The sequence below is a fragment of the Colossoma macropomum genome, unplaced genomic scaffold, assembly GCF_904425465.1.
Source record: "Colossoma macropomum unplaced genomic scaffold, Colossoma_macropomum, whole genome shotgun sequence".
Lineage (NCBI taxonomy): Eukaryota > Metazoa > Chordata > Actinopteri > Characiformes > Serrasalmidae > Colossoma > Colossoma macropomum.
This window is the reverse complement of record NW_023494795.1, coordinates 39,224,755-39,248,539: the sequence shown is the minus strand read 5'-3', so window position 1 is coordinate 39,248,539 and position 23,785 is coordinate 39,224,755. Positions and strand designations below refer to the sequence as shown.

Sequence of the window (23,785 nt, the reverse complement as noted above, 5' to 3'; positions counted from 1 at the left end):
CTAAATTCAACACTGACCATTCTGGTCATTTTGTCAAAAAAGGTCTTAAAAATCTTGCTGAAAAACCAACACAGAGAGCTTTACAAACCTGCAGTTATTTTTAAATGAAATAAAAATGGAATTTGTAAAATGACACTAGGTATAAGTGTCTCTTAAAAAAAAAAGCAAACATTTTTTTAATGTAATAAAAACATTTAAAATAATAGTCAAAAGTATTTAAAACAAAATGTAATATGGTTTTTTGAAATACTTGAATATTACATTTTATTTCATACATAAAAAATATTTTTAAATAGACTTTTTACTTACACTAGAGAAGTGTCTGTAACAATTAAATGAAAGAACTATTTTAACATTGTAAAACATTTAAAAGATTGTACTAGACAAATAATAATTTTTTTTTAAATAGTCAAAAATTAAAAATGATGCTAGATATCTGTCTGCGTAAAATGCATCAAAATTTTATTTAAATGAATTGACTTTAGGGCGGCACAGTGGCGCAGTGGGTAGCACTGTCGCCTCACAGCAAGAAGGGTCTGGGTTCGATTCCCGGCCGGCTGACCAGGGTCATTTCTGTGTGGAGTTTGCCTGTTCTCCCCGTGTCTGCGTGGGTTTCCTCCGGGTACTCCGGTTTCCTCCCACAGTCCAAAAACATGCAGTCAGGCTGATTGGTCGTGCTAAATTGCCCCTAGGTGTGAGTGTGTGTGTGATTGTGTATGTCTGTCTATCTGCCCTGCGATGGACTGGCGACCTGTCCAGGGTGTATCCTGCCTTCTGCCCAATGACAGCTGGGATAGGTTCCAGCACCCCACCGCGACCCAGAAGGATAAGCGGTTTAGATGATGTATGTGTGTATGTATGAATTGACTTTATATAGGATACCTTATTTACTGCAGATGTCTATGTTGCTAATGTCTACGACTCTGTTTCCAAAAAAGTTGGCAAGCTGTTCAAAATATAAATAAAAACAGTTTAATTTAGATGAAAATAGGACAAAGACAACAAATCAAATGTTGAAACTGAGAAATTTTATTGTTTTTTTAAAAATATGCCCATTTTGAATTTGATGCCAGCAACACGTTTCAAAAAGTTGGAACAGGGTCATGTTTACCACTGTGTTTCATCACCTCTTCTTTTAACAACACTCTGTAAGTGTTTAGAAACTGAGGGAGTGTTCCTGAGCCTATGCAGTGATTTCCTCTACAGAATCATGTCTGTTTTTAATGCAGTGCCATCTGAGGACCAAAAGATCACGGCCAGCAAATACTTTTTTTGGCCTTGTCCCTTACATACAGAGATTTCTCCAGATTCTCTGAATCTTTTAATGCTATTATGTACCATAGATGATGAAAAGAAAAAGTTCTTTATTATTTTATGTTGAGAAACATTCTTGAATTGTTGCACTATTTGATCGTGCAGTCTTTCACAGAGTGGTGAACCCCTCCCCATCTTTACTTCTGAAAGACTCAGCCTCCTGAGATGCTTTTTTATACCCAATCATGTTACTCACCTGTTGCCAATTAACCTAATTAGCTGTGTGATGTTCCACCAGATCTTTACCAGTCTTTTGTTGCCCCCGTCCCAACTTTTTGAAAACATGTTGCTGGCATCACATTTTTCAAAAATTTATAAAATTTCTCAGTTTTAACATTTGATACGTTGTCTTTGTACTATTTCCAATTAAATATAAAGCTTAACTAATTTACACATCATTGCATTCTGTTTTATTTATGTTTTGAACAGCGTCCCAACTTTTTTTGGGAACTGGGTCATGTAAAGAATAAAGAATGTATATAAAGAACTCTCAGTAATGTATGATGTTGTTACAGTGTTTCATCACTCATAACGATAAACACAGATAAAACTGTCCGAAAAGCAGCTTTTAATCTGCTCTAACACAGCTTTTCCCGGGAGAGGGCGTGGGCTAACCAGAGGGGGCGTGGTCTAACTGCAGTCCTGAGTGTGTTTGTATAATGTGTGATTTTGTAGAAGTCTTTAATCAGCTGTTTATTGAATATTAAAGATGTTAATGAGCTCACACTCTGAGCTGAGTGCTGTTTTGATTGTGTGTGTGTGTGTGTGTGTGTGTGTGTGTGGAATGAGTCAGCAGTGTGTGGGTGTGTGTGTGTATGTGTGTGTGTAACTTCCTGTTTTGAAGAATTAACAGGTCGATTACCAGAAGGTCGACTAATGTGGCCGCCAGAAAAACCCGACACAGCGACTCTGTTATTCACTCAGCACAGGGGCGTGTTTACTTACGCCCGCTCAGCGACTGACTTCTGCTGAGGATGTTTGTTGTTGTTGTTGTTGTTGTTGTTGTTGTTTTTCTCCTGTGAAGTTTGTGTTCTGATTAACTTTTCAGTGTTTGTTTCTGAAAGTTAAACGTTCTTTCATTTAGAAATAACACTGAAAAAATCAATCAATTGTTTTTAATTTTTAATTGTATTTAATTTAGTTTTTTGGTCACTGGTTTTGACTAAATCAATAGAAAACTTAATTTGATAGTGAATAAAAGTAAGAAAATTATATGAAATCCAGAAAATTCTGATGTTAGATGTTCTTCTGAAGTGCTACACTACAAAATCAGATTATTATCTGATCCTTAAACATTTAAACAAAATTTCACATTAGCGTATCACCATAACCGTGTATCTTAACTTTCCCGGGGGAAAAAAAACGTAATTTCTAAATAGGAGTCATTTCTGATGATTTCTGCCTGTTCATCATTAATTTTTAACAGTGTAAATGGTAACTGGAGTTTTTAAATTGTGCGAAAAAAGTAAAAAAACAACAAAACTGGAAGTTTTTCTGGCTCTGATTGATGGCTGATTATACAATGATATACTCCGGCCACAAATTAAGAGGAAGTTGTGATGGTTTGGGAAATGCAAATTAAAAAGATGATGTGATTTGAAGCAGGCGACTGTAATCACGATTTCATACAAAAACAGCATCCAGGAAAAGTCGAGTCCTTTAGGAGCAAAAATGGGCAGAGGATTGCCGGTTCACCAACAAATGTGTGAGAAAGTTATTGAAAAGTTTAAAAACAATGTAAAGAAAGACGGGAAGGGATTTGGATATTTCAGCCTCTACAGTACAGAACATCATTAAAAGATTCAAGGAGGAGTTTCAGTGTGTAAAGGGTGTGAGCCTGAGCTGAATAACAGAGCTCTCTGATCCCTCAAAGGGCTCTGCATGAAGAACCTTATTCATCTAGATGCCATAGAACCTCATGGGCTCAGAATTACTGTGGCAACCTTTATCAAGCACTACAGTAGACAGTTACATCCACATACACCAGTTAAACCTGTGCCAAAAGGAAGCTTTATGTTAACCATGTCCAGAAATGCCGCCGATTTCTCTGGGCTCGGAGGCGTCTGTGAGCAACACATGCTGCCTTCAAGACAACGTCTTTTCCAAGGAAGTCCTGCATATTCCAAAATGATAATGCCAAACCACATTCTGCACACATTACAGAGACATAGCTGTGGAAGAAGAGACCGTCCTCAATTGAGAATGTGCGGTGCATTTTAAACTGCAGAATGTGACAGCGAAGACCCCGAACTGCTGCACACCTTAAAACTTTCTTGCAGGAAGACAGGAACCTGAAAACGCTTCATTAGTCCGCATCTTTAGTCCTTAAGTGTCTTTTATGTGCTGTTTAAAGGAGCAGCAGCATTACAGAGTGGTTAAAGCTACACTGTCCCAACCTTTTTGAAATGAATCAAAATTGAAAGAAGGGTTAACTTTGAAAAACAAGAACATTCTTGATGTAAAACATCAAATAATGTGCTATTGTTTTGTTTTCAATGTTACACAGGTCAAAAATAATTTACAAATCACTGTTTTCAGTTTTAATTTTAATTTAACAGAATTCACAACTATTTCTTATTTGGGGTTGTAGTGTACAAAATTCAGTTGTGAATAAAAGTATGAAAATTGCATGTACTGCAGTTTAGATAGTTCAGCTGGTTTCAGTTGGATGTTGATGTAAAGTGTAACTCTACGTGATTTCAGCTCTTCGCTCCGGTCGGAGCAAGTTCTGCAGCGTTCTTCTCGGTCACAGTGACTGTGATGGGGTTAAATCTGCTGACCGTACGCCGCTGACTGATTCGAGTCAGTTGTGCTGGTGGAAAGTTCTGCTGGTGTTCTCGCTGTGACTCAGGGATGTCCCTGCGCTGTTTACGTGAAAGCACATTCATTCAGGTCAGCGGAGGGTAATTCCCCCCAGCAGGAAAACACCCGCTGCCGCCGCCGCCGCCGTTAGCTTTTCAACAAACAGCACACGTCAGCACTCAGAACAGCGATAAGACCAGCATCATCATCACTCAGCAGACTACACCACCGCATGCTTACTTTAACCACTGTACACCCAAATTAAATATCATTGTATCAATAACATTATTCATTTTTAAACTGTACTGATACAATCATATCAGTAACGTTACTCATCTATAACCTGAACTCTATGAATACAATCACAACAATAATCTTTAAACTGATAAATTGAAATTAAATACGATTGTATCAATAACATGAATCTGTAAATTAAACTGCACTGAAATTATAATATCATATTGTAGCAACATTATTAATCTATAAATCAACATGCACTGATATGATCATATGAGGAACATTTATTTTTTTTATTAAACATTAAATAGGAATGTATCATTAATATTACTAAGCTGTTTTTTTAAACTATGAATGCGTCACATCAATAACTTTATTAATATCAAAACTGTACTGATAAATCATATTAATGTTTAAATTAAAGATGATTGTATTAATCATGTAAAATAATTTAAAATCTTTAAACTGTACTGACAGTCAAATCAGTTACATTATTAATCTCTAAAGTAAACTGTACTGATATGATCATATCAATAATATTATCTTTGTTATATAATATCTTTAAATTATAATGTTCTGATACATTTATGTAAATAATAATTTTTAACATTTTTACACATTTTTAGTGAAATATTTTAACACTAGTTGAAAATTTTGTGATTAATAGACCAATAGAAATGATTGAAAATAATGTAGAATCAAATATTTAAACATTAATCTTCATTAAAAGTTTAAAATCTTTAAAAAGATGTGATGTTCAGTTCTGACAGTCTATATAAAATCTGTAAAAACCTGAAAAACTTCTTAAAACTCTCTTTGAACTGTTTTGTAATAATGAATATTTAGCTTAACTGCTGTGTGCAGTGATAATAATAATAAAAATAATAATAAATATTAACTCATTTTGATTAGTCACACTCAAAGTGTGTACTGTAAGAGAAAGTTCATGTTATTAAATATTGTGTAGAATATTATGGCCTTATTAGCATGCAAAATATTTGTACTGAGTGCAAAAATATCAAATGCTAAATATTTAATTTTAACTTTCTGTATCTGATTTCTTTATTAAATATTTAGAGTTTTGTTTGTGACTCAGAGTTTCACTGGAGCATATTTGTGATTTTGATCAATTCTGTTTATTATCTCTGCATTCTTACAAGTGCTAAAGGTGCTAAAAGTGTTCTGTTCCACATGCCGTGTGAAGAAACTAAAGTTTAAAGATAATGTAAAGGTTCTGTATGAGTGATCGGTTCTAACAAACCTGCTCATAAACAGAACCAGGCTGGATCAGTGGAGCTTGAGCAGGTAACTTGCCAAACCACGCTGGACTGTGTTTTTACCTAGAACCAAATGACTAGGCCTTAAGGAGCCTTAAAAGAGTGAGAGTGTTTGTGTGGATGACCATCAGTGGACTGAGTTCTGGTGTGATTAACTGACAGTTCATGTGTTTTTAGGTGAGTACATAAAGACGTGGAGGCCGAGATATTTCCTGTTGAAGAGCGACGGGACATTTATCGGATACAAAGAACGGCCGCAGGACGTGGACCAGCTGGAGACTCCGCTCAATAACTTCTCAGTGGCACGTACGGAACGGTTCTTCTCCGAGTTAAAGAGAACATGAGAGTTTACTGCCTTACTGCCTGATGTTTCTCTGTACAGCACAAAATTCAGACCCCCTTCGTTTATTTACTGTCTACTAAAAGCAGCCTCTGAGTACAAGTTATTGATTTTTCAGCACCAGGAAACACAAACAATTACCCAGAACCCTCAACAGCTAAATCTAATCTCAGCTGCTTGGGTGTTCAGTGAGTCACTCTTTACCTTTATTACAGCTTCCATTCTTTTCAGAAGACTCATTTTCAGTTTCTCAAAGAAATTGAAAATGAGTCTCCCAACACATTCAGTGATGTTGAGGTCTGGACTCTGGGGTGGTCAGTCCATTGGTCAGCTTCTTTGTTTGATGTGCCTGTCTCCTTTTCTCAGTGAGGCTTCTTGACAGCTGGAAAGATGGACAGAAACACCTGTGGATGTTTTCAGATCTGAAGCAGCTTGATTTTCTCCTCTCTCTCAAAGATGAAAGCTTTAAGTGCTGTTTATCTGATGGGGGCAGTTTTGGTGTCTGCTAGGTCTTCCAGGTGGTTGATAGGAGCCCCATTTTCTCTGTAGCTTTTAATCAGTTTTTTTAAAATAGTAACTGAAAGTTACTTATCACTTTTACTTTGACATTCACCTTCATCGTGCATGTTGATCATCTTATATCTCATCTCCTCACAAACTTCTCCTGAAAATCATTAGCTTGTACTTAGTGGCTGTTTAGACTGGTAATTGAATATACGAGGGTGCGTATGGTCAGTACTGTATATCTGTACAAGAGTTATAAACTATATATACAACACAATTATGTACGTAATTATATATTTTACATGCTGTATATTGACAGATCAGAGTTGTACTTCATTTTTTTATCTCTTTGTTTCGACATATTTACTTGTTTATTTAAAAAGTCTATTTTAAAAGGTCTGATTGATTAATGTGAGTTAATTAAACATATTTTTGTTTGTACAGAATGTCAGCTGATGAAGACAGAGAGACCCAAGCCGAACACCTTCATCATCCGCTGCCTGCAGTGGACCACGGTGATCGAGCGCACGTTTCATGTGGAAACTCCTGAAGAGAGGTACACAGACTGAGAAGGTTGAGTAGAAACTCAGAATTCTAGGAGGAGCTGCAGTGGAGAACATTGACCTCTGTCAGTGCTGGAACTACGAAGCTGTAACATGCGTCTCATTCAAACTTCCCATTCCACCTTGTGTTGGAACACACTGCAGATTCATACAGGATTCAAATCGCTCCACAACTACTAACGTCAGACTCTAAAAACTACACACACTGCAGATTCATACAGGATTCAAATCGCTCCACAACTACTAACGTCAGACTCTAAAAACTACACACACTGCAGATTCATACTGGATTAAATCACTCCACAATTATTACCATCAGACTGTAAAATTAGACACACTGCAGATTCATACCGGATTAAAATCGCTCCACAATTATTACTGTCAGACTGTAAAACCTATACATGCTGCAGATTCATACTGGATTGAAATTTCCATTTTAATCCTGTAATTAATCCAAATCTACTGTGGAACGGAAAGTTTAAATGAGAAGCTGTACAGTAACTGATGTTTGTACGATGCTCTTCTTCTCTTTTAGTCTAAAATAAAATGCTAAAGCTCCACAATGAGAGGTGTGATGACCCACTGAGTGTTCTGTGTCCTGTTGGTCAGGGAGGAGTGGACAAAGGCTATTCAGGCCGTGGCTGATGGGCTGCAGAAGCAGGAGGACGAGAGGATGGAGGCTTCGTCTGTTCCCATGGATACAGATACGGAGATGAGCCTGGCCAAACCTCGTCTCAGAGTGGTACAGACTGTCCCCATCAGTCGGGGGGAGAGGAGGGGGGTCCCAGTAATGGTGGTAGTCTCACAAGGCCAGATCTTATAATGAGAACCTCTGGAAAGTGAACCATGTGACCTTTGTTGGTGGGAATGTAGACTAATTATGGGAGAACAAACTGTGAAATTTCTAAACCAATACAACACCTCAGTGAAGATGGCGCTCACAGTAGGCGGCGCTGGTGCACCCGTCATCACCGTTCAGCAAACAAAAAGCCTCATTTAGTGATTGGCATCCTGGCTTTGTTCAGGATGTCAGATCAGTTGGTTCACTGATCTGATCACAAATACTATTAACTAACCAAAACTATTATTACTATCATCTATAATAATAAGAACGAAAAAAGGAAACAACAGTAAAAATAATAATTTGTGCACTTGGCAGTGCAGTACAAGAGTAGTTGTGCTTATTTGACATGCACATCGATTTAAAAATACATTTAATTAAATTACCTTGTGCTTTTATTTCATACCGCTGACTCCACCCACAAAATAAAGATAGAAAACACAGTTAGTGTAATACACTGCAATTGTACAGTGTTTAAATCTATATTTGACAAATATACTCACAACCACATCACTACCGTCTTAAAAAACTAGGACGTTTTGTTTCTTTCACAATTTTCCAGTGGTCAAAATTTTAACACTATATAGTTTGGTCAGTAGGGGAAGGAGTGCACTCACCACTCCACCTCAAACTCCACCTGCCTGCATTGCCTTTGGCTCATAGGCTGCTGAGGGCTGTCATTGTATTGGCCTTCTACAGAAAAATCTGAATTAAATCATGCTTCATTTAAATGGTATGTAAATGAGGTGCTGGTAGGCTGCGCTTCATTTCACGCACTGAGCTGACTGCGCTCAAAACTTCTCTCGTTTCTCATATGAATTCATGAATCAGACACGGAGCAGTTTGTACGTCTTATGCAGCGTTGATGAATAAGGTACGATGTGACGTACTGTGAGCTATAAACATCAACAGAATTTGGCTGTGCCGCAGTGTTTCTCAGGGAGAAATAAATGAGTCCGAATGTAAACAGTGTTAATAAAATCTTTTAATGTGCTTGTTTGCAGTGATCCGAATAAGCTCAGGTGATTCTCTTTGTGCTCTGTAGACGATGCATGACTTTGAATACCTGAAGCTGCTGGGAAAAGGCACGTTTGGAAAGGTGATTTTGGTGAAGGAGAGAGCGACCGGTAAATACTACGCCATGAAGATCCTCAAGAAGGATGTGATCGTGGCTAAAGTGAGTGTTTATTTTCACTGCGACTCTCTGTGGGCTTCTGGTTACTAATCTGATGTTTATGCCGGTTGTTGTTCTTCATTTTCAGGATGAAGTAGCTCACACACTCACAGAGAACCGAGTGCTGCAGGGCTCCAAACACCCGTTCCTCACGGTGAGACCCTTCAGACCATTAACTCCTCTATCATTTGAATAGAATAAAAACATTTCAGCTCTGAAGCCACCCAGATTACTTCCCCAGCTCAGCTGCTGGAAGATTCAGGCTCGATACGTGTTTTTTAAATTAAAGACAAATGTGTTCAGATTAGCATAAGCTGAGAAATACAGAGGATCATTGTTTGTAAATCTGCTGTTAATTTAATTTCAGGCTCAGTGTTTTTATCTCTCAAGTGTGTAAAGCACTTGGAGATTATGGTATTACAGTAAGAAAAGTTCTAAATGAATAAAGGTTAATATTAAAATTAGACAGACTCAAGAAATTCGGAAATGAAAGAACATTCAGCTTTGATTTGGAGCCAGAGGAGCTGCTGTGTGCTGATGTGATCACACCACAGGTTCATCTGTACACTGTTCAGCTCTGTATTTAACTGTTTTGCACAATTAAGAGATTTTACATTTACTTACATCATTAAACATGGTTCTTATTAATAATTATGTAATATAATATGATCATAATTTCCTTATATATTTACTTAATACTACATATATACGGTAAAGGAAACAAAGGTTTTCTTAAGCATTAAATATATATAATCCAACATGTAAATGCTCTTTTTAAATGCAATTGTATAAATATCAGGATTTACAGGTCAGTTAGGTTATCGGTACTGGGTATCGGCATATATTTAAGAACTAGGTATTGATATTAGAAAGGTAAATATTGTATCAGTACATCTCTAATTATTATTATTATTATTATTATTATTATTATTACAATTATTACATTGTATTTTAAATGTTGCTTTACAGAGTAAAGGAGTTGTTTCTAACGCAGAGTGTCTGTATGTGTTCTTCAGGGTCTGAAGCACTCGTTCCAGACTAATGACCGGCTCTGCTTCGTTATGGAGTACGCTAATGGAGGGGAGGTGAGCTGCGTTGCTGCTGTGGCTCATTTGATGATTATTACACTGAATTTATATCAGAGTAAAATAACTCCACTGTAATCACGTTGAAACACTTTCAGAGCTGCAGTAGTTTCTGAAAATGATTACTGGCAAGAGTGTGCAGCAATTTTAATCCACTCTGAATCTGCAGTGTGTGTAGTTTATACAGTCTTTACCTCCTGTCAGTAAACTAATCCATTTCCATTTGAGTTTTAGAGAAAACTCTCTTAGTATTTACTTGTGTGAATTGCAGTGTGTTGATTTCTGAAGATGTGTCTGGTTTGTCTAGTTTGAACTGTTGCTCTTCTCTCTCCAGCTTTTCTTCCATTTATCTCGAGATCGAGTGTTTTCTGAAGAGAGAGCGTGCTTCTACGGGGCAGAGATCGTCTCCGCTCTGGATTACCTGCACTCAGAGAAAAAGGTGGTTTATCGGGACCTGAAGGTGTGTGTTTGTGTCTCTTCAGTACCTCTCAAGCTTAGACCTGTGCATTCTGACTAATTTAATATTCAAGTATTTGTAAGAGGTATTCTTTATTCTTTATTTGGATCACCAATAGCTTTGACAAAGTGGTCTCTAGTCTACCTGGGGTCCATACAGGAGCAGTGGCAATCAAAAGAAAACATCTTTAAAACCGTCCTGTATCATAAACAAAAACAGAATAACCAACACTCAAAAATAAGTCCAATACTCAACAAATGAATCAGTATACAATAATAACCTATATGAAAAGCTACACTGAAAAGATTAATCGAATTTTGTTTTAATGACTTTTTAAAAGAAAATCAGTTTTTCACAAAAGAAGTGTGATGTATTACTCCACATACCATTATGCATGAAGAACAAAAGACAAGATTTCAATTAAGCCTTCACAGTTAGCCATGATCATCGTTTATGCATTTTACGTACATTAGAGTTAAGAAACATATTCAGTTAATTACAGGGAAGGAAATGTGGCTGAAGAGCTGTAGTCTTACTGTTTTAGGTGATTCTGCTGGCATTAGGATGCTAATTTAAAAATGATCACTGTTGTATCTCGACTGTCTGTGTACAGTCTTGTTGGAGGAGAGTTTTTGACGCTCTTTTTGTTTGCTCAGCTGGAAAACCTGATGCTGGATAAAGACGGACACATAAAGATCACAGACTTTGGCCTGTGTAAAGAGGGAATCACAGAAGGAGCCACGATGAAAACGTTCTGTGGGACTCCTGAGTACCTGGCTCCGGAGGTAACGACCACTGTAACAGTAAAAAACAATAGCGTGTGACACTGTCTGATCACAGTGTGAGGACAGCATGGCTTTAAGAGTGTGGAACGTGCTCAGTAGCTAATAGGTGCTAATGTTTTTGATAAATAACATGCTAATTAGTACTGAACCTCACACGATGTTGTTGCACCTGCAGAGTGGACGAGGCTACAGCAGTGAACGGCTCTGCTTGTCTTCCAGGTTCTGGAGGATAACGATTACGGTCGAGCGGTGGATTGGTGGGGTTTGGGGGTGGTGATGTATGAGATGATGTGCGGTCGGCTGCCGTTTTACAATCAGGATCACGAGAAGCTGTTTGAGCTGATCCTGATGGAGGAGATCCGCTTCCCCCGAACACTCAGCCCCGAGGCCAAAGCTCTGCTCGCTGGACTTCTACAGAAAGACCCCTAAGCAGCGGTCAGCTCCGTATACACCACTGCTCAAGGCTCTAAACCACAACCCCTCATACTCAAAGCCACACCCCTTATACTCTAAAACACACACCCTTATATTCCAAATCACACCCCCTTATACTCTAAACCACACCCCCTTATATTCTAAACTGCACCCCCTTATACTCTAAATCATACTTCCCTATACTCTAAACCACAACCCCTATATTCTAAACCACACCCCTTATATTCTAAACCACACCCCTTGTACTCTAAATCATACTTCCCTATACTCTAAACCACACCCCCTTATATTGTAAAACACACCCACTTATACTCTAAACCACACCTCCTCTACTCTGAACCCACCTCCACTATTCTTAAGTGTGAACAGATATACAGGTGTACAAACAGGTGTATAAGCAAGTGTGTTAGTGGGTGTATTAGCAGGTGTAAGGAAAGGTGTATAAACAGGTGTATAACGCTGTTGTTGGAAGAAAACTTCATATCTCCAAATTAAGAACTTTACAGGAGAAGGAAAAAACGTACTTTACTTTTAATGTAAGTCAACTGAACCAGAATTTTTTCCAAGTCATTTTGGGTCTTTTTTTTAGTCCATTCATCATGAAATTTATATAGAATGTAAAAGGCAACAGGCATTTTCACATGTCAAAAACTGAAAAACGACAAAAATGGAGGTACAAGGTTTTCTTTTGACAACAGCAATAAGCAGATGTATAAGCAGGTATATAAGCAGGTGTATAAGCAGGTGCATTGGCAGGTGTAAAAGCAGGTGTATTAGCAGGTATATAAACGGGTGTATGGGACAGGTGTGTAAACAGGTGTCTCTGTGCTGCAGGTTAGGTGGCGGGCCTGAGGACGCTAAAGAGATCATGCAGCATAAGTTCTTCTCTGGTATTGAGTGGAAGGACGTTTATGAGAAGAAGGTGAGTGATGTTTCAGATTTATGTTGATCTGCTGCTAATGAGGAACTATAGCACAGCCAACAGACCTCCAAATTATTCATTTAGTTCAGATCCTTTGTGCTGTCTGTTACCCAAGAGCAACCTCTAGTGGTTATTTTTTATAGCAGTTTGCATTAAGTTTGTACCTTTAGAGTTGCTGTAGTTCAGCCTTTGGGTACGATGCTACAGAGAAGTTAAACTTCCATTGAAAGGCATATGTCTGTGCGTATATATCTTTGTTTTCTTAACAAGTTCTCTTACGTACCTCCTTATGAAAAAATAGCGATGTGTGTGAAGTTGTGTGTGTGTAAATTCATGTAAAAAATTGCGCTAATTTGTCAGCATGTCTATGAGAATTTCCGTTCATATTAGCATCAAGCTAAACACTGTTACTTTAATGACGATTCTTATACATTCTCACATCCTAGATCCTTTGTACAAAGTATAAAGTTACTTGATAATATGTGTTGCAAAGCAAGTAAACATTCTTGTCGTTAAATTTTGGCCTCTTTGGCTATCTTTCCAGGCTAGCTGTTTTTAGCAGCTGGCTAACTTTGAAACAGTGCTCCGTCACTCGCACGACACAGCGAATTGATGATACTGTAGATCAAACAAGACACAAAAGCACCACTTTCAGTTTAAACGTACCTAAAAGGAGGACTCTGTTTGTCTGGTGTTAGCTATACTGCAGTTCACCCGTCAAACTACTGCGGTAGAATAGAGAAATCCAGTCGTCGCTAGCTGGTGTTTGAATACTGTGATATGCTCTGACATGGATGCGGTAGGAGAGATGGCAGTAAGGCGCTGTGATCCATCACTGACCTACCGAGCCAGCTGACGTTTGCTGTTCGTACTAACTTGACGTTGAGAAACTAAACAGTTTAGCACTGTTGTTGGCCACTTGTTTAGCATTTGTAACCAGATAGCCTAGCACTCGTCACCAGACAGCTAAAAATGATCTTTTCTTTCTTAAATTATGACTATTACAAAAACTGCAGCTGTGCTTTTCCAGCTGAAAAAAAACGGCTCACCAGACATTTTCTCCCATGACAGATTTGTGAAATGTTCCACTGTTTGGTGAGTGTTTATCATGTTCCGACCATAAAGGATAGTTTAAAACAGAATTAACCACCCAGGAGCAAAAATCAGCCTTCAAACTTGAAAGAAATAATGATTTGACATTTATCACGATATGTATCGATATCGAACAATTTGAATTTTGTTTATCATGATAACATTTTTGGCCATATCGCCCAGCTCTAAGCACAAGCAGACAGAAAGAAAACAGAGCTTCAAGCAAATATGCTCACACTTCAGTTAGAGAGGGGTGCTGCAGCTGCTATAGCTGAAGCTGAAGCAGCTGACAAAGAGCAGTTTGGAGAACAATTTCAACCTGTTAAAGCTAATATGTCACAGCCTCTTGGTGAAATTCAGCATCCCAGTGATATTGTATAGCATCTACTATACTTAACCCAGTGCCCAGATGCTACATGATGAAGAGTGATTTGCAGTCAAGTGAAATCAGCAATCATGAGTTTCTGAACTTACCTGCTCAGCAAACATCCGTACAGGATATCAACACACACAACACTAACACTACAGGACTTAAGAAAGAACACCATGACCACAAAGAGTACCCACACAGCATACAACATTGCAGCAGCAAATTCCAAGCCTTCCAGCCCCATCCAATCGCTACTCTCAGAAATCCCTCATCGAGTTCGTCAACCACATCAGACCTAGCCAAGTACTTAATGCAATGAGAGATGGTCAGTTCAGGTCTGTTGAAGTTTGACGATCAAACCACAGAATTACTAGGCCTGGAAAGCATCATTCCACTACTCTAAAAGATGAAGACATGAACCTCACAGCTCGTGAGGTGCATCTGCTGTGCAAATGGCTAGGACCATCATCATCAGAGCAAGCTAAGAGAATAAGGGCAGTATATGTTCACGATGCCGGTGCTGGCCTCAGCATGGTGTGGCAGAGGTTGGAGGACTGCTATGGCTTGCCTGAAATGATAGAGGATGCCCTCCTCAGGAAAGTGGAACAGTTTCCAAGAATCACAAATAAAGATATGCATAAGCTAAGGGAACTAGGAGATATTCTTTTAGAACTCGATGCAGCTATGGCAGAAGGACACCTATCTGGTCTTTCTTATCTCAGTGTCGCATGTGGAGTAGCTCAAATTGTTCAGAAGCTCCCATTGTTTTTACAAGAAAAGTGGATAACCATAGGGTCTTGTTACAAAGACGAATACAGGGCAACTTACCCTCCCTTCTCCTTTTTTTGTTAAGTTTGTGTGTGATCAAGATAGGGCCCGTAATGATCCCTGTTTCACCTGCGTAACGAATGGGGGCTCAAACATAGTCAAGATAGAGAATGGCCTACCATTCAAACCCAACATCAGAACACCTGTTGCTGTAAGGAAAACAGAAGTTTCAGTAAATTTTGTGTCTAACCACAGTAATACAGCAATGAAAAGATCTGATGACCCTGACAAGCAGTGTCCCTTTCACAACAAGCATCACCCATTACGGAAGTGTTGTGGTTTCAGAAACAAACCCTTAGAAGAGAGGCAAGCCTTCCTCAAGGAAAGGAACATATGCTACAGATGCTGTGCTTCAACCAGTCATGTTGCTAAAAATTGTGTCAAGACACAGAGTGCAAGGAGTGTAGAATCCACCTTCTCCTTGGACGAGACGTACTGCAAGTTTACAAAGTTAGAGAGCAGCGGACCTCACAATGCACCCTTCGCCCAAAGTCTCGACTTAGAATGGGTGATTATCGGAGAAGTGTGCATTGGAGGAGCACACAAGCCATCCAGCATCAATTCATTCAGAACCACCATTATGAGTAATGGATGTACCTCCTTTCTTACACCCTGTACCAACAGTATCCACATTAAAGAGACTCTTGACATTGCTATGCCACCCCACAGTTTCACAAGCACCACAGACATTATTACTTTCAGTGATGAAACAGACGTCCTTGGCAGTGAAGTGTTTAAAAGAACACTGCATGATGACAAACCAGCTATGTCAGCAGATGATAAAGTGTTTCTTGAGATCATGAACCGAGAAGTCTACATGGATGAATCAAATACTTGGGTGGCACCGTTACCCTTTAGATCTCCCACGTGTCACCTCCCCAACAACAGAGACCAGGCTGTGAAGCGTCTCTCATCACTGTGCCACACTCTTAAGAGGAAATCCATCACCCAAACGCACACTTTTTCAAATTCATGCAGACTATGTTCGACTTAGATCAAGCTGAGCCAGCCCCACCGCTTGAAAAACATCAAGAGCATTGGTACTTACCTTTTTTCGGTGTCTATCACCCCCAGAAGCCAGAACAGATACAGGTGGTGTTCGACTCTAGTGTGAAGCATGATGGTATCTCCCTTAATGACGTTCTTCTCAGTGGACCAGATATGAACAATACACTACTAGGTGTACTCCTTCGCTTCCGCAAAGAAGCTGTGGCGGTAACGGCAGATATACAACAGATGTTCTACTGTTTCATTCGAAGGTAATGATCCTGAAAACAAAGTCACAGAATATCACATGAAAGTTTATGTGTTCAGGAACAGCCCCTCTCCTGCCATGTCCATATATGGCTTCAGGAGAGCTGTTCTACAGGGAAAGAAAGAATATAGGACAGAGCCTAAGCAATTCATCATGAGGAATTTCTATGTGGATGATGGACTCGCCTCATTTCCTGAAGCAATCGCTGTGCTGAAAAAGACAATAGAAACGTTAGCAGAGTCAAATATTCGACTGCATAAGCCTCCAACAGTAACATTGTGATGGAAGCGTTTCCTCCTGAAGACAGATCTAAAGATCTGAAAGACCTAGAATTAGGAGTAGACCACTTACCTCTATAGCGTAGCTTAGGGCTCATTTGGAACCTGCAGACAGACAGCTTTACTTTCTCTGTGAATCGAAAAGCTGGCTCCACACCTGGCCCACACTGTCCTTTGCCTCAAGCTTTGTGCTGCAGTCTTAGCAGTTGAAATTGCAGGCTTGATTACAGACGAATTAGGCGTCGAGATTCAGAGAGTGAAGTTTTACACTGACAGCAGAATTGTCTTGGGCTATATACACAACACATCTAGACGATTCTGTGTGTATGTGGCAACAAGAGTGACCCAAATCAGGAAGAATACTAATCCAGAACAGTGGCAGTACATCAGTACAGAACAAAATCCTGCTGACATTGGCACACGCCCTGTACCTGCTGCTCTCTTGAAGCGTTCCAACTGGATTTCCAGTCCAGCATTCCTGTCCAAAGATGGCATAGATGACACCCTGCAGTCAGAGACCTTCGATCTTGTTGAGCCAGACACAGATGCTGAGGTACATCCAGAGGTTACCACTTTCATGACCAACAGAAGGTCAGCTCGGCTCACACAGATTGGAGTGTTTCTGAAGCTGGAAGGGCCTCATCCATGCTGTAGCCAAGCTTGTTCAAAGAGCCAGATCCTACTCAAAAAGCCCTAACACAAATGCAAGTACTACAGATGAGCTAACACAAGCAAAGACAGTGATAATCAGAAGCATACAGCAAGAATACATAAAAGAAGAGAGTGTCTTTCCATAAAGGAAGCAGTATCAAAGCACAGCAGTTTAAGAAAGCTGAACCCCATCCTGGACGACGATGCTCTGTTGAAAATTGGAGGACGGTCTTCCTTTGCTGAAATGTCCTGGGAAGACAAACATCCACTAATCATTCCCAAAAATCACCACGTCGCTACTCTACTTGTCAGACACTATCACGAACGAGTTTCTCACTAGGGTAGACATTTCACTGAAGGGGCTGTCAGATCCGCAGGGCTTTGGATTACTGGAGGTAAAAGGCTTGTGACAAGCATCATACACAAGTGTGTTGTCTGCATATGTTTAAGAGGAAAACTGCAGGAGCAAAGAATGTCCGACTTACCTCCTGACAGAATTACCCCAGATCCTCCATTCACATATATCGGCGTGGATGTGTTTGGACCGTGGACCATCAGATCCCGACGAACTAGAGGAGGCCTAATAGAGAGTAAACGCTGGGCTATCCTATTCACCTGTTTGGGAATGAGAGCAGTGCATATTGAAGTTATCGAGTCTCTGTCTACTTCAAGCTTCATAAATGAATTAAGGAGGTTCTCTTGGAATTCCTTGGAGGAACCTGTTATCTATCTGCCGAGCTAGCAGGCACGAGCACTACAACATTTTAGCAGGGGCAGAATATCCTTGTTTTGTGTTTTTTAGTTTATTTTACTAGACTTTTTTGGTGCTTAATGAAAGTCATAGCTATAATTTATTTATGTATTTGTTTGCTTGTTGTTAATAGAGCATTAAGTTTGTCTGCTATGATTTCCTTATTTCCAATCATTACTGTTAATTCTCCGTGCTGTGTAGCTGTGATGGCGTGTTCAGATCTCTGTAGTCAGTGTCCATATTAGGAGCTCTGAGTTTCAGCTGTTTCTCTCTGTGAGGAAAATGAACAGAAGGTTCTGCTATTCAGATGTTCCAAAGCTGTTGTGTTTATTTGTGAAATTCACAGGATCCTCTGAATTACGTTGTCGTATTAGAAGCTGAAATATGAATAATGCTACGTGCATGCTAATAGCGTGCACGCTGAATGGAAGTCACATGAAAGTGAATCTAGTGTTATATGCTATTATAATCCAACAGCAGCTCGTCACACTGCAGGGTAACACCTCTAAACTCCCACCCTGGACATAGTCCACTGGTAAAGGACAATGTAGGATGTATTGGTGCGGTTAGTCTGATGATTTCAGCTCCCTACTGTGTTCGTAATTCAGAGGAAAAATGCACGTACAACAAAACGTATAATCTTTAGGACATTTTAGGACTTTAGGATCACTTCTCGGCCTTTTGGCTAAGATCAAGTGTAGTATCTGTTCTTATCAGTTTAATATCTGATACGTCCTCTATATGAAGACTACATATTAAATTGATTTTTAGAACAGGGAGACGGAAGAGGAGCTTGCTCCATCCGCTCCACGCATCAACCTGGTATTGCAGTACCTCCGGGAACGGTGCACCTCCTGGGCAGTCGTGGGCTGGAGGTTAGGGAACCAGTCTTGTGACCGGAAGGTTGCCGGTTTGATCCCCTTGGCTGACAGTATGTGACTGAAGTGACTTGAGCAAGGCACCTAACCCCCAGCTGCTCCCCGGGTGCCATGGATAGGGCTGCCCACCGCTCCGGGCAAGTGTGCTCACTGCCCCCTAGTGTGTGTTCACTAGCTTGCATGTATGTGGGTGTTTCACTGCATGGATGGGTTAAATGCAGAGGTCTAATTCCTCTGTGTGCAAACACAGTTGGCTAATGATACTGATTATTTTTCTCACAGAGAATTCCAGCTCCACACAGAGACACTAACATGAACACAACACACAACTGCAGCAGTAAACACCTCACCAGAAATAATTCACTGCTTTTGTATTTGAATCTCTCTCTTTCTCTCTGTAGCTCACTCCACCCTTCAAGCCCCAAGTAACGTCAGAAACAGATACGCGGTATTTTGACGTGGAGTTTACAGGACAGACCATCACCATCACCCCCCCAGGGCAAGGTACTGACCACACATCACGCTGTAGAGCCCCGCCCCTGAATGACTATGTCATGCTGTACTAAACCTTAGTTATTTAACTAACCATACTGTACAAACAGAAACTTTCATTGATCTGAAAGTGAAATATAAAAAAATTTTGCTACGATTTCATTGCTGAAAATAAAAGAAAGCCATGCTTCCCCTGCTGTGAAATTCATTTTGAAGTTCAGTTTCATTTTCACATATTTGGATTTCTTGATCATTCCATTTGCGATCATCGGGGTCCAAGCACTGCACTCATTACAAGTGATATTTCACCCACATTGACCTTTTGACCTTGCTGTAGGTAAGCAACAATTTCAACAAATAATTAAAATACTGTAAAACAGTACAGTATATGGACGTGACTTGTGTTTGCATAGTTCTTGAACACAGCGAATTCAGTAATTACAGTCATTTGCACTGTATTTTAGTCTCCAGTATTTCTCTGAGGATAAATTTTCTTCTAAAATGTTCTGCTGTGAGCGATGCTGCTGGACTCCTCACCTTTATCAGTGCTGATTAGTTTTCATGTCTGCAGTGTGTTCCACAAAATTTTTACACTTTCACAAATTACACTCTTGTAATGCTGCTGTTATTATCAGTGAGCTGGATGACACAAAAGCTGTTCTGCTTCATGTTAGGTGGTGTTTTTAAGCTGATCTTCTCAGATTGATAACTTCACCACTTTGTGTGGTTCAGTTTTTAATCATATAATCATGATCCACGCATTGTAGTTTTATATGATTTTGACTGAATAAATAACATTAAATTAAATCAGTGTTTTTTCTTTTACTGTTAAGCTTTGTTACCTGTCTGAAAAGCATGTTGTGCTGTCACCGCTAGGAGAAATGCTCTATAAATGAAGATACTATTATTATAATTATTATTATTAGTAGTACTAGTAGTATTTTATCACAGTGTTTATCGAAGAGCATTTTAAACCCCTTATCAGGGTTTTTTTTTACACTTTATGTTCAAAAACAGCAACTGAACAAAAAACAACTCAACCGCTGGCTGATTGAGAGCACAGCTGACCTTTATGTTCTGATTTGGTGCGTGGTGTGAGCAGACTGTGTTAGATGTATTCTGGGTCTGTATGTGGATGTCGCCCTCTTGTGGTGAAACTGAGACTCACATGTTGTTGTTTGCTTGTGTTTAGATGAAAGTATGGAGTCGTTTGACAGTGACAGGAGACCCCATTTCCCCCAGTTCTCATACTCAGCCAGCGGAACAGCATAACACGCACTGTGGATGGACCACCACCCCCCCACACTCACAGACGGACCGGGTCAGTGAATCAGCTCCCATAATGCACCACTCTGCACATGAACGTGATCAGTGCAGCTGAATATTAGAGCTGTGTGTTCATCATCAGAGAGACAGAGACTGTGGTCAGTGTGGTCAATCTGACTGAATCTGTGAGCTCTTTTCTCTGTTTCTCTCCTTTTGTTCTTTATTTTCTGTTTTCTGTAATGTGTGATGTTCACTCTTGTCACCTCTCTGGCTTCATCTGACCTGAAGATCCCCCCTCTGACTGAGACCCGCTTCATACACGCTATTACAGGAACGATTCAGCGGATAATCAGAATCAGATGACACATGTTCTGTGTTCACTCCAATTTAGCTCACACTAGAAATCAATAATCACTCAAATCTTTTCTGTAAATACTTCCCAAAATGTCTGTGGGCCTGCATCCAGGTCTTCGTGAAGGTGGAGCAGACTGTGGGTGTGGTTTAGAGCTCAGTGTGACTCACTGTGACTGATCTTTGTTTGATCTTTAAGATGAACTAAACACTCTGTGAATTCAGTCATTCATTCAGTCATTTATTCAGTTATTCATTCGGTCAGTCAGTCATTCGTTCAGTTATTAATTCATTCTGTCAGTCATTCATTCAGTAATTTCTTTCAGTCAGTCAGTCATTGAGTTATACATAAACTCATTCAGTCATGCATTCAGTTATTCATTAATTCAGTCTTTCATTCAGTCAGTCATTCAGCCAGTTATTTAATCATTAAGTCAGTTATTCATTAAATCAGTCATTCAGTCAGTCATTCATTCATTCATTCACAGTTCTCCACTCACAAAGTGCAGTATGGTTATAAAACTGTCCCATTCAGTCACAGCAGGTTGAGCCAGATGTGCTCCAGATGCTTTGAATCATTCAGGACTGTGAGGAGAAAAATTTACCTGAAAAACTAATGAAGCCACATAAACTGAGGTTCTCAGCAGCGCATCCATCACTGTTCCGTCACTGTTCCCGTCTGCTGGCAGAACATGATTATCAGTTTGATTGTTTATCAGAGCCCACGTTAACATTCTCTTACCTGATTACAGATCTGATATGTGGCCGTGAGGAGCCGAGCGCTCAGAGGAGCCGCCAGAGTTCTCCATCCTGATCTGTGTGTGTGTGTTCATTATAAAGCAACACAAAACTTATAATCTCACTGTGGAGGTCAGTGAGCTCTCCATCCTGATCTCCTCCTGCTGTATCTGTAGAGAACAGTCAGACAGTGACGGCACCGTCTTTCTCATCTTATAAAGGAACACAAAACCCACTTATAATCTCACCTTTAAACCCACTTATAAACTCACTTATAGACTCACTGTAGAGGTCAGTGGGCAGACGCTGAACGGTTAGTAAACGTTTATGCTAATTTGTTTCTGTGGAACACTTTTATAAATGTATAAATTCATTGATATTTGATAAAATAAATGTCAGTCTGAACATCTGCACTGTTAGAGAAGAACAGCTGGAGTTTCACATTTTGTGTTCAGTTTGTTTTCCTAGTGTTTATTCACAGAATTCAGCGGCCGCTCTAATCAGTGAGTGCTGAGACAGCGAGTCTTCTGTTCTTTGATAAGTTCAAGAAAATTAAACTCAGTGGAAACTGACCAACGCTACAGATAGAAATACAGCAAAGAGGTCAGATTAGAGAACACTGCTGTGGTCCGGAATCATAAATCCTGCAGTTGGAACTGTTCTTTAATCTGGACACACAGAACCACACAGAGCAGGTTAGACCTCTCACAGTACTGAAGTCTCAGACCATCTGAGGATACGACCTGTAGAGCTGTTTATCTGGACAGTGAGAGTTTATATGTTCAAAAACAAATTAACATTAGAATAAACACGCATAAGCTGATCAATGTCCAAAGTTCTCCTCAAGAAACTCCAGTATTTACAGTTACCATCCAGTACCTGCTCTATCTAATCAATACTTCATTAAATTAAAGCCGGTGCTGCTGATGGACCTCATACCCCCAAGACTAAAGACATCCAAACGCACAAACACAAGCACAAACTCCACACATTTCCTGTGTCAGGTCAGTTAGAGCATCTGCTGTGTTACATCAGAGGTTATTTTAAAACAATCAATTAGATATGGATTAATTTCATCTTAAATTCACTATTTCCAGATTTCCATGCACTTAAAAACAAGTGGTATGCAAATAGAAAAATCTTTGGGTCACACAGATACTGCATCGTTCAGGAACAGATTAACTCTCAGAGCTGAACAAACTTTGATCCTAAAGGTTCAGCTCAACCCAAAGACAAAACAAACGAACTGTTGGAAGAAGCTCCAACTCCAAGACTAGCATAAAAAAGCCAGACTGAAGTTTGCAGGTGATCACCAGGACAAATGCCGGGCCTTTTGGAGGAACTGTTTGACCGTAAAGATCAGAGCTGTGTGCAGATGAAGCTTTTAATCGAACACAATCATATATGTGAAGCATGGTGGTGTCAGCATCATTTTGTTGGGGGGTGTTTTGGTGGACAAAGGGACTGGAGCACTTTAAGCATCTTGATGAAGGAGGGCTATCTAGAAATATTCAAGCAGCACCTCAAAACATCAGCCAGAATAGTTTAAAGGTGACAAAGTGAAAGTTTTGGAGTGACCATCAGAAAGTCCTGACCTGGATCCCACAGAAAACCTGTGGACTGAACTGAGAAAGCGTCTCCAAGCAAGAAGACCCACAAACCTGACTGCGCTACAGCTCTTCTTTCAGGAGGAACACGCAAAAATGTAAGGAGAACCTCATGGAAACGACCTCAAGAATCAGTTAAAAGGCAATGCCACCAAAACTCAGTGTATTTAAACTTGTGTAAAAACGTAAATAAAACCTGAAATCTGTCTCATTGATTTTAAAATGGAAATAGAGGAAATATATCAACATGAAAACTTTTATTCATAACTTCACTGAAAGAAACACATTCTGACTCCTGTATTTATGTTTATTTGTATTTATTTTGATGAAAGTGTTTTACTGCCCAGATAAACAGCTGTAAACAGTTTTATTGCCGTTTTTACAGAACTTTCGGTAATTAAACTGTAGAACGGAAAACTGAACTTTTACTGAAATATCAATTTTTAATGTTTTTAATGGTGTATATGTGAGAATATCTAAAAAAAAATGCAA

The 23,785-nt window shown here is 39.5% G+C and overlaps 1 protein-coding gene and 1 non-coding gene across 2 annotated transcripts in view; both read left to right on the top strand.

The window, feature by feature from the left end:
• LOC118815953 (RAC-alpha serine/threonine-protein kinase-like) overlaps positions 1–23,395 on the top strand; it is a 37,584-nt gene extending 14,189 nt beyond the window's left edge. The window contains 13 exon segments of the mRNA XM_036582406.1: positions 5,808–5,936; positions 6,919–7,030; positions 7,647–7,779; positions 8,924–9,055; positions 9,141–9,206; positions 10,069–10,137; positions 10,472–10,597; positions 11,251–11,379; positions 11,599–11,793; positions 11,795–11,814; positions 12,649–12,736; positions 19,241–19,343; positions 20,524–23,395. Coding sequence (XP_036438299.1) covers positions 5,808–5,936; positions 6,919–7,030; positions 7,647–7,779; positions 8,924–9,055; positions 9,141–9,206; positions 10,069–10,137; positions 10,472–10,597; positions 11,251–11,379; positions 11,599–11,793; positions 11,795–11,814; positions 12,649–12,736; positions 19,241–19,343; positions 20,524–20,603 — 1,382 coding nt within the window. The 3' untranslated portion in view covers positions 20,604–23,395.
• LOC118816356 lies at positions 18,627–18,817 on the top strand. The gene has a single exon (XR_005007870.1). It is a non-coding gene; the product is annotated as a U2 spliceosomal RNA (small nuclear RNA).
• Positions 23,396–23,785: the final 390 nt, after the last annotated feature.